Source organism: Benincasa hispida, chromosome 1, assembly GCF_027475165.1.
Source record: "Benincasa hispida cultivar pf3 chromosome 1, pf3_genome.v1.1, whole genome shotgun sequence".
Taxonomy (NCBI): Eukaryota; Viridiplantae; Streptophyta; class Magnoliopsida; order Cucurbitales; family Cucurbitaceae; genus Benincasa; species Benincasa hispida.
This window is the reverse complement of record NC_143478.1, coordinates 14,519,170-14,534,640: the sequence shown is the minus strand read 5'-3', so window position 1 is coordinate 14,534,640 and position 15,471 is coordinate 14,519,170. Positions and strand designations below refer to the sequence as shown.

Here is a 15,471-nt window from a genome sequence, read left to right as displayed (position 1 = left end):
GCTTATGGATCTTTGATACTTCCGTTGCATGTTTTTTAACTCTTACAATATCATAAAGAAGAAATAGAACTTTGTTGGACATGATTTGATCTATGATGAGTTATGCTCATCATTCAGACTCGTTTTGGGGTTATGCAGTTCAGACTATATGTTATATCCTGAACAATGTTCCCTCGAAAAGTTTTTTTGAAACACATTATGAGTTATAAAAAGGTCATAAATGTATTTTACGCCACTTCAGGATTTGGGGTTGTCCGGCACATGTGCTAGCGACTAACCCAAAGAAGTTGGAATTGCGTTTGAAGGTATTTTACACCACTTCAGGATTTGGAGTTGTCCAGCACATGTGCTAGCGACTAACCCAAAGAAGTTGGAACTGCGTTTGAAGGTTTTCTTCTTTGTGGGCTACCCCAAGAAAACGAGAGGTGGATACTTCTATGATCCAAGTGAGAACAAAGTGTTTGTTTCTATAAATGCTATCTTCTTGGAAGAAAACCACATGAGGGATCATAAGCCACGAAATAAGCTCGTTTTACATGAAACCTCTAGTGAGACTGAGACTGTTGATGGTTCAACAAGAGTTGTTAAACAGTTCGACAAATCGACAAGAGTTGTTGAGGTCGAAATGTTTAGTCAACCAGCTTAAGATTTGAGACTGCCTCGATGTAATGGGAGGGTTATGAATCCATCGGATCGCTACATGGGTTTGACTGAAGTCCAAAACGTCATTACGAATGATGGGGTCGAGGATCCGTTGCATTTTAAGAAAGTAATGAAGGATGTTGACAAAGATGAATGGGTTAAAGCCATGAACCAGGAAATGGAGTCTATGTACTTCAATAACATCTGGGAGCTTGTTGATCCACCTGATGGGGTAAGACCTATTGGGTGTAAGTGAATCTTTAAGTGAAAAAGAGGTGTAGATGGAAAGGTGCAAACCTTTAAGGCTAGACTTGTGGCAAAGGGTTATACCCAGGTCAAGGGAGTTGACTATGAGGAAACTTTCTCACCTGTTGTCATGCTCAAATCTATCCAGATTCTCATGTCCATAGTCATGTTTTATGATTGTGAAATATGGAAAATGAACGTCAAGACTGCCCTTCTTAATGGTAATCTTGAGGAGACCATCTATATGACTCAACCAGAGGGGTTTGTAGTTCCAGATCAAGAGCAAAGTGTTTGCAACTTAATAGGTCCATTTATGGGCTGAAACAAGCATCTAGATCTTGGAACATCATATTTTACACTGCTGTCAAGTCGTTTTTCTTTAATCGGAACGTTGATGAGCCTTGTATTTACAAGAAGATCATCAACAGCTTAGTAGCTTTCCTAGTACTGTAGGTGGATGATATCCTATTCATTGGGAATGATGTAGGGTATCCGACTGACATTAAGAATTGGCTAGTTGCCCAGTTCCAAATGAAATATTTGGGTGAGGCACAATATGTTCTCGGGATTCAAATCATTCGAGATCGCAAGAACAAAAGGTTAGCCCTGTCTCAGGCATCGTACATTGATCAAATGTTGATCAAGTACAGGATACAGGATTTCAAGAGGAGTTTGTTACCCTTTAGGTATGGAATCGTTTTGTCTAAGGATCAATGTCCTAAGACACCTCAAGAGGTTGAGAAGATGAGGCGGATTCCCTATGTTTCTGTTGTAGGAAGCTTAATGTATGCAATGTTGTGTACTAAACCCGACATTTTCTATGCAGTAGGGATTGTCAGTCTGTATCAGTCTAATATAGGATTTGATCACTGGACGGCGGTCAAGACGATCCTGAAGTATCTTTAGAGAATGAGGGACTACATGCTTGTGTATAGAGATAAGGATTTGATCCTTATAGGATACACGAACTCTGACTTTCAGATCGATACAAATTCTTGCAAATCGACATCGGGGTCAGTGTTTACTCTGAATGAAGTGACTGTAGTATGGCGAAGCATCAAGCAAGGATGCATCAGAGACTTCACTATGGAAGCCAAATATGTAGCGGCTTGTGAAGCAGCTAAAGAGGTTGTTTGGCTGAGGAAGTTCCTTTCAGATTTGAAAGTTGTTCCATATATGGATTTCCCTATCACTCACTATTGTGATAACAGTGGGGTTGTGGCAAATTCAAAGGAGCCTTAGAGTCATTGTTGGGGTAAGCACATCGAATGGAAATATCACCTAACCAGGGAGATTGTGCTTCGTGGTGATGTGATAGTCACAAAGATCGCATCGGAGCACAACGTTGTTGATCTCTTTACAAAGGCCCTCATGGCTAAGTGTTCGAGGGTCACCTGGAGAGTCTGGGTCTGCGGGACATGCGGCATCTTGTCTAGGGCAAATGGGAGATGATACTGGGGTATGCCCTAATTTATTGTATATAGTACATTTTTATATTGTATTGTATATTAGTCTCCTGAGTCATTAGAACAAGTGGGAGATTGTTGGGATTGGTGTCCTAATCTCCCAGAGTCTTGCTGTTTTGTAAAGATACACATTGTTTGATGAATAAAATAAATGTTATTTAATTCTGACATTTACTCATATCCAATAAACAAAGCTTCTTGGTTATCTTATGTGAACTTAAGCATGTATATGTGAAATATAAATGGATCATGCCTTAAGTGATAACCTAAATAGGTCTGTAGTATAAGGATTCAAGTGGGATACCTAATCCTGGTGACACTACGGATACAGCTCGTTTTGTAGAGGTTTGCAAGTGTTGTAAACTACTAGAAATGGTAGATCCTAACTATTCATGTGAAGACGTGCGAGTTTATATAAGACATGGACCACGACATGACTAGACTCTGTATATAACGCCGTTGATACTAGAGACTTACACCTCACCTAAACGACCATAGGTGACACGACCTCAATTCTGAGTTTTTTGGGAACTCTTGCCTTTGAGAGCGGTCCTTTTGTTAGTATGGGTGAAAGTGGTCAAATTGCCAACTCAACATGCCTACCTTTTTAGGGACTTGTCTGATCTGGGAGCTGGAAACTCAATCCACAAGATGGAATTCACTCCTTTCCCAAAGCAGAGATAAGTAGATAGATTGATCCCTTAAGGGCTGATTTTGGGGCTTGAACATAGTGGCCACAGCTTCTCTTTGAAAGAGATGACTCAGTCATAGTAGGACTATGACTTATGTTCATTAGAGAGATCAGTGGTACTTAAGGAGTTAGATGTAACTACAGGGGTATAACGTTATTGGTCGAGCTATACTTACGAGCGATCTGTGAAGGGTTGTCGCACTGATGATTGGTTAAAATGGACACATAATATATTTGTGGTAAGGAGAGTTCAGCTATCAGTTTTTAGTGAAGTGCCCTGCAGTTAACGAATGGTGGATCTCGTGACTAAAGAGTTTAGTCAGTTATTCACGTACCGTTGGAGCTTCGAGCTACAAGTCCATAAGGTTCCCTTGGTAGCTCAATGGATTCAGTTGAGGATCAGTTCTTGGTGTTGATTTGAAATGTTCAAATTGACAAGAGGTATTTTGATTATATATGATATAATCGGTTTGATGTATGAGATACATCTAGTGGAGGATTGATGTAAATGAGATTTACATTAAGTACCATGGAATAGAAAAAGAACTATGGTTTATATGTTTCATGAGATGAAATATTAAAACTATAGGTTTATAAATATAGTATGATAAGTTGGTTATCATTTATATTTATAATAATATTAATTATTGGATAATTAAATTTTTTTCTCTAATAACCAATTGAGTGGGAGGTTATTGGTGGTTCATGGTAACCATGAGATAAAAGGAAAATTGTTTTCCTAATTTTAGTAAGTTTTTGCAAAAGTGTTTTTGAGTTTTTCTCTTGGAAAAATATCTCACAGAAGCTTGTCAAGTAAATATCGATTTACTAAGCGACAACTTATTTTAGTAAACGATCGTGTAGTGTTTGTAGGCGACAGACACTAAACTAAACGATCACTTAGGTTTTTCTAAATGATCACTTAGCTTTAGCTAAACGATTGGGCATCGACCTATGCGATAGGTTTCTGTCTTCTCCCACTTGCCCAGTCGTGTACACAATTTTTCATTCCTCCTTCATCTACCTCATTCCAAGTCCACACAGAGCCCACCCTCTAGATTCTCACACCGAGAATACCAAGGTAACCTTCTTGGTGGTGTCATACTCAACTCGATACTGTCGAGGTTTTGTGGAGGCCGTTGCCCAATCGTGTTCTTGCTGTAATGTTCGTGATCGAGGCGATTGCTAAGGGCGAACGCGAAGTGTTTGTGCAGTGTTGCGGTCGTGTTATTCAAGCATTCGAGGTTGTTGTGTTCGAGCGTTCGTGAGCAAGGAGCATGGAGACGAGTCGACAAACGTTCGTATTTTTTCTCCTTGTTCAGTTATCATATCATGCTATAATTTTTGTAACAATTGCATAACTGTTTGTTTTGTTTACGATTGTAATTGTAATGTTCATACATGATTGTAATTTGGAATTATCTATTTTCCGCTGCTCATGGAAATCTCAAGTTTGATTTCCTTCAGAAGATTGCTTGAATTTTTTTCGGAGAAATCTATATAGGGTTGCTATCTTGTCGACGATGTACTACTATGTCGGGATCAATTCTGGGCATATCCTCATGTGACCAAGCAAATATGTCAGCATTCTTCCTAAAAAATCTGACCAAGCTCTCTATTTCCTCTGCTCTCATTCTGGTTCCAATATTTACCTTCTTATCCTCTGTGGTGAGTGAGACTGATTCCAAAGTTTCTGTTGGTTGGCTTCCTTGGTTGGTCTTGACGTCCGGATCGGCCTCTCCCCTTTAGTTGGAGATTTGATCATTCCTTCTTTCTTCTGGGGGTTTTAGATTTTCTTCAATCTGGGTCTTCCCCTCTTAAAATTCCTTCAGTCAGCCTCGGCCTTGGCCTCGACCAATCTCCCTAGCACATTGGGAAATTAGTTGTTTCTTTTTTCTATGGAGGAATCAAGAATCCCTTCGATCCGGATTCTCCTTTCTTAAAAGTCTAGTGGTCGACCTCGACCTCAGCCTCAATGAACAAATATGTTTTGGCTCCACTTCGTTCCATGCACTGTCTTCCTTGTCCCCTGCTTCATCAAATGACTTTAAAACGTTAAATTTCTTTGGTATGGAGTCGTGGGGATCTAATTCACCCATCCCCTGTCCTTGGGATTTAAATATCTCTTCAGGTTAACCCTCATTTAGCCAAGGTCGAGGAGACTCTTCACCTTGGATTCTTAATAGGTGACTATCTTGATCGATACCATCCTCTTTGTCTTTCACGGGTTGATCCTCGGGTCAAGGCCAAGGAGCTTCTTCCTTTCATATTTGGCGATTGTGGTATTCTTGGTCAGATTCGTCTCCATCCAAATTCATGTTTATGAACCTTTAAATCATTCTAAAAAGATCTTTTAAGCGTGCTCTTGAGTATTCTGCCTCATAGACGGGACCAACTATTGATGTCGAATTTTGACCGAGCTAACATACCTGATCTCCACGTGGCAACAATATTATATTTTTATTTTAGGGAAGAGAGCTTGTTTGCAAACAAAAAGAAACTTGGACATCTGTGCGATGTACGCCACAACCACTCTGGGAGAAGAGAGCATTTGATACTGGTTTGAGAACTTGCTTATCCATTTACGTTCTTCTTTTTCTTATTTATAGGCTTCAACCATTCTCCTATTCCTTATCTGACTAGGATTTTCGACTGGCTCGACTGTTCATAGATTCCCTTTGGGCCGAGACCGACCAGCCTTACATTCTTACTTAGCGCTTTTAGGGTTTCATCTTTTTTGACTAAGTTATGTTGGGTTCATTATTCTTGGGCCATTATTGATGGCTCGTGAGGCCGACCAGGCCCATATCTCTTTTGGGCTTGCTCTTCTCTTCTCTATTGGTTGTTCATTGACCATTTTACCCTTGATTCCAAAATCCACCTATAATATGTGTATTATATAAATTAATGTTATAAAATGATATGGTTAATGAAAATGTCAAACACTTGTTAGCCAAAAAAATTTATTAATATTAAGGGACGAGAGTTTGGATAAATTGAAAAATGTGGGTTGTATATCGTACTCTATTTTAGCTGAAAAAATTTTAAATCAAAAGGTTTGTAGTGGCCATTTGGTTTAAGGTTTTCTAGATGCCTAGGAATTAAGGATGACTGGGAACTATAAACCTGGGAATAAAATTGATGGGAATCAAGGATGACTGTGTTTGGTTATGTATGGAAATGCTATATGAATTTTATAGGAACAAATTATCTTTGTATTTAATTTATAAAATTAATTGTGACAACTCTATAAAATTTTATAGATTAATTGATAAATAATAAATTCAATTCAAAATTTTGAGAAAAATAATTATTCAACAATCAAATAATAATAATAATTAAATTATTAATTACAAGTATTTTAAAAATAAATAATTTATAATTAAAGTTACTAGAATAATGAGCAATTATAAAGTATTAGATTAAACCAAATTTACCTTTCAATAATTAATTTAAACCATAATAATTTTAAACAAAATAATTTAATTTAATCTTCATTCATAGATGAAAAATCATGAGAATAAAATGATAAGAATGAAAGAAAGAAAAATAATAAAAGAAAAATAAAAAATAGAAATAGAAAAAATGAATAATGAATAGAATGAAGAAAGGGAAAATAAATAAATTAAAGAAAAACATATAAAAATATCACATAAAGCAGAAAAATGATTAAAAAAAGTTAAAATAATAAATATAAAAAAGAAAAATAATGAATAAAAAAAAGAAAAACAACAAGAAAAATGAATAAAGAACAGAGGAAAAAAATTATGATGGGAATAAAAAGCATGCAAAGAGAGACATCATTGATGTTTGGAAAAACGTTTTTCTTAGATAAATACCTCAAATTCTTCAACCAAACAAGGATTTTATACATTCATGTTTATTCCCACCTTCTATTCTCTCAAATAAAAACGGTCCATTAAGATTTAGAGAAGATGAACAAAGAAAAAGAAAATGAAAAGTTTGACAAACACGAAACTTGGATAAGTATCCAGTAGGGAACATTGAAAAAAATTTAAGCATCGAAGCCCATTACAATTCATTGATTACAAAATGGAAAACTTTGGTGTGTTCTACTTCTAATTGCATAAAACATTCACAAACCAAATCCTCACTAAACCCCAAGAAAAACAAATTTTATTTAGTGGGTGCATTTCCAAATTCTCTCTGATAACCACCCTTCATCTTTTTTTATACATATATGGCAGGTCTATTATCAAGAATCCTTAAATCACTTACATCATTATTCCAAAATTAGGGGAAAATAATTATATACTCTCTTTGGAGTTTGGACTTAGATATGCTTTTATAGAATTTCATTCAATGAATCTATGCATCTATATTTCAAGTAACCCTCCCCTCACTTTAAAAGTTTTGGAGATAAAATTGTAATGTTTTGTATTAAACTTTGGAATGGAAATAACCTATATATATACATATAGAAGGAAATCAATGGAAAATCTAAATAAAATACAAAATCTTCCATACCAAATTACTAATTATATATCCTAAAGTTCTGTTTGGATTTGACTTTGGGAGAAAAGAAGTGATTATAAAATAACCTTTGTGTTTGGTAAAATAGATTATGATTAAATCTACTAAAATCATTTATAGATCACACCCTCATTTCACACCTTTTTAAAATAAGTTATTTATTATCTTTTAGATTTTCTTATAACTAAATGTAATTTTTAATTTTATCATCTAAAATTAAGGTTCCTTTTGAATTTGGTTTTGGGAGAAAAGAAGTGATAATAAAACAATCCTAATTGTTTTTTTGTGTTAATAAAATAGATTACGATTAAATCCACTAAAATCACTTCTAGATCACACGCTCATTTTACACCTTTTTAAAATAAGTTATTTATTAACTCTTAGATTCTCTTAAAACCAAATACAATTTTAATAGAATTTAATTTTTAGTTTTATCATTTAAAATTAAATTCTATATATATATAAAAACAATAATTTTGTATTTATTTACCAAACATGACCAACTTGTTTAAGTATAAAGTTGAATTTTACCGATGCTTCATATTATAACTAATTTTACAAAAACCACATTTACAAATCATTATTTTAAAAACTATAACAATATCAAACGAAGCCTAAATCTAAATTAAATCTAAGAATGAATTCAAAATGAATAAATCCTTTTTTAATATGAGGCAATTATGAATGTTTGTATCTAATTAAATAATTTTATTAATTTAAATACGAACAAAAAGAGCCAACAAAGATGTATTTTAATTATAAATTTGAGCTTAAGAATAAATAAGACACAAATTATATATAAGATATCTTAAAAGTCAAAGTTAATATATTGTTGGGCCCTCTAAAATGAAAAATTACAAACATAGAGGGCAATGAAACTACAAAATGATTGGGAATTTAAAGAAGAAAATGATTATTTCCAATAATCTTTACCAATTATGGTTCAAGAAAAAACCTGTCATTGAGCAGCTAATGCTTTGGGATGTGGTGATGATATCAAAAGCATAACATCAAACAACCAAATAGTACATTCCATTCAATTTTTTGCCCAAAAGAAAAAGAATGAGCTTCTTAAACAAATGGATGTGGTTCATTTTTGTACAACTTGAATGAGTGGTACTTATTGTAGCAACTGATCTTCTACATAAATATATGGGTTGTTTGGAGCGCTAACATGATATAGGATATGTGGAGTTTTAATGTCTAGAGAGTTCTAATCGAGTATGAACGGGTATGTTCAAGCACTGAAATGATATACGATACACGGAAGGAAAATGACGGTGAGATATAAAACACGTTTCGAAAATGGACCCACAAACAATTAAAATCAATGAGATAGGATAATGGGCCTCTAAACACTGAGATGATATAGGATGTGGAGATATAGCATCTCGTGTTGGGCCCCCAAACAGTAGTTATATTTATATATACATATCTTTCTCTTTGAACTTTAATTATTCAATATTTCAATTTCATATTTTTCATTCATAAGGTGAAGGGCTTACATAATAATTATGTAATCATGATGTGATCATAATAGTTGAACAATGGACTTTAATACTGCATTTGTAATTTTATGCATATTTTGTAAAAATAAAATATTGCTTTTTGTATTTTTAATTAGTTGTTTGTTCATTGTTTTTTTTTAATTCAAATTAAATGGCTAATGATTAGTTTTGGTGGAAACAGAAATGTAATGTGTAATGTTTCATTATACGTGGGCTTCGGAGAGCCATGTGTTATTGTGATATAAATGGCCCAATTTTAATGACGGCCCAGTAATTTTTCGGCCTTCATCATGGGCTTGACATTATAAATAGCCCAAAACAGCCTTCTATTCTAAATCAAATTGAAAATTGTAGGTGACGCGAGGTGATGACTAATTACAAAAAAATAGCATTTTTAGGGATAATAATCAAATATATAATAATATCTTTTAATAAATTGTAAATATAACAAAGATTTCTTTCGCTAATAAATTTTTACCAACGATAGTGTCTATCATTGATAGACTCCTACCAGAGATATGGTCTACCACGGATAAACTATCTAAATTTTGTCATATTTGTAATCTATTTTTATATTATATTATATCTGCTAATACTTTGGACTTGATTGCTACATGTGCAACGGTCTCAAAACGATCACATCTTTTTTGTACTTTATCAAAAAAAAATCATTCTAATCAATTTAAAGAGTTGATTTTTTTTTATAAATAATAAATTGTTGATCATGAAAAATATGATTGATTAGTAACTTGAAGATAGCTTAAACTTAATTAATTAAAGAACATATAATGATTGTCTACAAGATTTGCAATGATAACAATTAGTTAGTCATAATATGAGTATGGAAAACGTTACCAATTGATAATTGATTTACACAATATATATACTCTTAATATTTTGTGATTATTTCAAAAAAAGATGGTAGGGTTGATATAGATTCTTTATACTCATACAAAGCGGGGTAGGGGTTTAAACTATAAACCTTTTGATCGTTAACACATCCACATGCCAATTAATTTATCCTCGCTTTGTCAATACTTATTCATTTATAGTCTGGTTCGTATACTCACATAAATTACAAATCTACTTTATTAAGAGAGAAAAATTGATAAGCATTTTATGTTTTGTTTATTGGTTGGTCTTATCAAACAATTTTGCTATATTTTTTTTTTTTTTCTATAGCAATGAGTTGGAATGGAGATGATAATTGATATCTTATCCACGACATGGGATTAACTCAAACAATGTTGTAAAATAGTCTATGTCCTTGTGGGAGAACAAGTTCCAATTTTGTTGGTGCATTTATTATTTTTTTATTTTTTGGTCTTAACCTCCAAATTTACAAGAGCTGAAGGAAAAAAAGGTGATATAAGCAATTTCAATGTCTATGAACCTAAAAATGAGAAATACGTATTTAATTTCTACTCTTTCAACTTCAGATTTTTCACGACAATTTATTTTCGGGTCCTTTTCTTTATATGATCATTCTTGCAATTGAATCTACCCAATGATCAAATTCCTATTTATTTGACTTCTATCCAATCCCTTGCCAAGAAAGCAATTAGATCTTCTCATATTTTCTGAGTATTTTGTTTACATTTAATTGATTCTTTAATAAAATTATTAGAGTACAAACAAAATCCTACATTAACTCGAGGAAGAAGAGATCTATAGAATAAATATCTCATTTGGTATGGGACTTTTTGAGTGATTTTGATATAAATAAAATAAAGTCACGAGAGTTTATGCATAAGGTAGACAATATTGTATAATTGTGAAGATGTGTAGGGAGATTTTGTCTTTATCAAACATATTCTCAAATTCGGTTGGACCGTCCTCCCGAGAACTTAATTGCTAGAAGTTGAATACTGACATGGCGTAGAGTCCCTATACAAATTCAAGTGGGTTGGGTTGGGTGCTTCGAGATCATCTGGATCGTGTGTGGGTGGCTAGTTTGAAGTTTGTCCCTATATGCCGAGAGGTAAAGATTTTTAAGTTTTGGCGATATGCTCTAGTCTTGAGAACTTATGTAGTTGAGTCTAATCGTTTGGAGGTCATAAATTTGTTGAATGATAATGTAGTTATTTGACCAAAGTCTCCTTTATTATTAAGGAGGCTAAGGATAGAGATAGTGCTTTGGGGTTGTCTCCTTCTTTCATGTTAATTGGAGCCGGAATGTATTGGCAGTGGTTTCATTTGTTTATGTTGCGGAACTTTTTAGTGTAATTGTTGAGTTGTGTTGTATCTTTTCAAAAGAAAATTTTTTAAAAAAACCCTCAGATTGTCCGTTAGAAACGCACCAAATATTAATGTGGGTAACTCTTAATTATGCGAATGGTTCAAAGTTTTTGGTGAGCTTTTTTTTTTTCATTTATTAATTGTCATGGGGTTGGGGAGAATACTTTATGTAATGTGTAATAATTGCTCACAACAGAGTTACTTTTTAGTGGGCACTCATTTTGAAATAAACTTGTGATTTTTTTTAACGTATTCATGGCCTGATCGAATGATCTTGTAAATCTAAGCTTCAATGAAAAGGCTTCTAATCTTCCAGAAAAATAATAAATAAAATAAAATGAAATGAAAGGCTTCTATTCAAGCCCACCATTTCGATTTAGTCCAATATATACAGTACTACCGTCCCTGAGGTGATTTTGAATCAAGGATAATCAATATTTAGCCAAGTTTAGAAGCAATCGAATCAAGAAAATAGTAAGACCCAAGTTAAAACCACATTCACAGGCTCTCGTTTTGGTATATGAAGCATGTCCAATGCATATCCCAGTCCACTCGACATTAACTTAATTGTATTTCGAAAATTTAATCTTGTTGAGAAGTCAATTCTCACTCTTAAATCTTAGAATTTTTCACACACTTTCCCATATCTCAGGCTCAGGTAACATTCTTTTTTTTCGTCCAAATTTTGGGTAGAAGAAGGGAAAAAAACAACTTATTAAGTTTGACCTGTGATTCAAACAATTGTTTATACAATTTCTCAAATCCTCATAAATTAAGGTACCAAAATTCAAAGAAAAGGGCTTTTGCGAGAACGAAAAATTCAAAAGCAAATAAAGAGAGAGACAGAGATTCGCCATGCATGCATGTTCTTCCTTGTTCCATTGAACATAACGACAAACACCCAGCTCTCTGCTTCACTTTTTATTTTATATATTCCTATATTTTACGCTACTTTTAATTAATATCCATTTCTTATAGTTGTCACCGCCAATTGCCCCTTGTCATCCATGCAAATACCCTTCACATTTCCACAGACATTAAAAATAAAATTTAAAAATATGTTTGTATATATAGAGAGAAAGAGAACGATCTGTAAATAATATAATTACAGCACACAGCTCATAATTATAATCATTTCATATATATATCCTCATTGATTTTCAACAAACACAACAAAAAGAAACAGAACCCAACAGAGAGAAATTCCATCCAACAAAACTAATTAATCTACCACCGATACTCTGATTTTTCCGGCAGCCGCAAACGGAAAATCATGGGACGGGAGTTTTCAGTGAGAGCTCCGTGTCTTTTAAAAGTTCAAGAAAGCTCGAAGACTCGGTCAAATATGACGTGGACAAAACGTCACGCTAGCACTGACCAATGGGGTTTCGCCATGTGGACAGTGTTTTTTTTGTTGGGTCACTTTTGAAGCCACCGACCCAGTTGGGTCGGGTTAACGATTCCGTATATGTGGGCCCCAGTAGTCTTCAGGATGGTTGCCACCTCAGCGTAACTCTGAATCTGATTCTCTTTCTTCAAGATCTCCGGCGGTGCGGCTTCCGACTTTGGCTTCTTCCACTGTGTGGCGGCGGCGGATGGGCTTGCTTCGTCTCGAGCCGGGTCGAACTTCCGGCCCAACAAAGTCCCTTTTGTTAGAAACTCATAAGCCATGTACCCGGCTAGAATCCGGTTCGATAAAACCGATGGCTCACCAGCTTTAGGAGCCGCCGGCGAGGATGGCTCCTTACGCTTTCTGGACGGCCCAGCCGATAACAGCCCATGGCTGTGGAAATGGAAACTCATTTTGGCTTTTTTTCTTCTTGGCCCTTTGTTAAATGCCACGTAAGCTAGGCCCCAACCAACACTCGGATTCCTCGGTGGCAGAACCGTAGAAAGTTGATATTCTAAGGGGTAAAATCGTCCAATAAGATTTTATATTTTTTCCCCTTTTTTTTTCCTCTTTTACGGGAAGAATTTGGCTAGAGGTAAAAAAAAAAAGAACAGAAAAAAGAAAAATAGTGAGTGCTAGTGGGGAATGGTAAAAAAAGAGAAGAGGTTTTAAAATGGGGATAACGTAAGTGAAGGCTAAAAGGGAAAAGGATTGAAAGCGACTAAATTTTTAAACGAAAAAAAAGGAAAAAGAAAAAAAAAAGAAAATATAATTTCTTTTTTTAATAATTTAGGAACGAAAACTGGGAAAAGGGGTCAATGTTTTAGTGAAATCGGATCCAGATGGTGGCGGATGAAACCTGAGGGCACTGCTTGGATCGGCGTACGGACGGCGGTTTTAGCAGTGGCGCCACCCGGCGAGCGGCGGCGATGACGACGGAGCGATAAAAGAAAAGGACCGTTCAGATTACAAAAAAAAGAAAAAAAATCAGAAGAAGAGAGAGGGAAGAGAAGAAATAGAGGAGAGAGAGTCAGGAAGGGAGAAAATGAGGCGAAGGCGAATTCCCTGATTTTATGTGGGGCATGTTTCCAACTATACCCCTTCGTTTATAGTGAAATACCCGAAAGACCCTCAGAAAACCTCTATTTCTGTCTCCAATCTTGATCCATGCTTCAGCTTCAGCTTCTGCGGAGTGGTCCTTATTATTATTATTATTCATAATTATGATTTTTTGGTGCTTGATTTTTCAACTTAATAATTCAGCCCAAATATGTTAAATTTAAATCTCGTTCTATTTTTTTTTTTTAAGAAATAAATCTCTGTTCCATTGATTTCTAAAACAATAAATAAACAATAATTCAACCCAAAATACATGTGTCACATTTTCTTCTATTTAAATTTATACATATTTTAATTTTTGGAAAAAAATATATATATGTATCTCCCCTACTATCACTGTGACAGAACTCGATTTTATGAACTTTAAAAACCATCCTAACTAAAATTTGATCAAGAATATAATTCTTCTTTTAATGACAATAAATAATTGAAACAATTACCAAAAATTATAAACTGTCACTAGCTATCAAGTTTATATTATTGTCATCAATTTGTTGAACTTAATTTAATAATTAATTCATATAAATTAAATTGTAATTATATTTGGACTATTTAACGAACATATTGCATGATCTCAATTATAATTATAAGTAAAATGTTGTCAAAAAAAAAATTTGAACAAGGTGGATCTGACTTAAGTAAGAATTATGAAAATCCTAAAAACAACTTATAAATACAGAATCTTAAGAACAACTTTAACAATCTAAAGTGTAAACAACATGTTATTGGAATTATTTGGATTATAAAGTTGATTATAAAGTTTAACAATTTTGAGAGATAATTTTCAGAGGTGGAAAATTGTTTAAATCGAAATATTGTACTCTGTTTTTAATTAAAATTGGGATCAATATCCTTCCATTTTGTATATTACAGATGTTTGGTTTAAGAACAAAAAGAGGAAAAAGAAGGTTGAAGCGGTGGTGCAATGAGGAAGGGGTGCTATCACCGTAGGTAGTTACTCTTTGTAAATTTTTTTACTTCTTTAATTATTTTATTTATTTATGGGGCAATTGAAGAAATATCTAAAATAAAAATTTGTTTTTAAAATAGGACTAACTGTATTTTTCTTTACAAAAATGATTTAACAATTAGATCAGTTAACATATTAAATTTAAATATAGATGGGTATACCATCTTCAAATCTAGTAATTTAAAATTAACAAAACCAAATCTAATAAATTTAAATTAACCAACAAATAATCTAAAACTAATTGAACGAAATCCTATAATCTAAAACTAATATTTTAATGAACTGGAAAACTAAAAATTTAAAAGCAGACTAATTTGAAAAAGAAAACAAATTTTAATTTCAAAATTCAACTCTCAAAATTCAAAATTTTAAAAACTAATGAAATAGAATCGGTATTTTCATTATTTCATAGAAAAATTCACGAAACATAAAAAAAAAAAAAAAGCAATCATTAATGTAAATTTAATATAAGTAATAGACATGTTAACTTGTTTAAAAACCATAAAATGTTTAACTTAAGCTTAGTTTTTTAATTTTCCATTTTTATAATTTTTTTAGAAATATATGTTGAAATCAATATTTCATCGTATTTCCATCAAAATTTTCATAAAATTAAATATTTGATATTTTTGTCAACATGATGGTGGTGGTTATATTTTGGTGATAACCTTTGGCCCAAACACCTCTTAAGAAGTTTGAATCTTCAT

At 33.4% G+C, this 15,471-nt stretch overlaps 1 protein-coding gene across 1 annotated transcript; it reads right to left on the bottom strand.

Moving 5' to 3' along the window:
* Positions 1-12,407: 12,407 nt before the first annotated feature.
* LOC120087602 (uncharacterized) lies at positions 12,408-13,742 on the bottom strand. The gene is made up of 2 exons (XM_090308547.1): positions 13,535-13,742; positions 12,408-13,264 (listed from the first exon to the last, which is right to left on the bottom strand). The coding sequence occupies exon 2, from the start codon at positions 13,086-13,088 to the stop codon at positions 12,705-12,707; it is 384 nt and encodes a 127-aa protein (XP_090164673.1). The 5' UTR covers positions 13,089-13,264; positions 13,535-13,742; the 3' UTR covers positions 12,408-12,704.
* Between the last annotated feature and the right edge of the window lie 1,729 nt (positions 13,743-15,471).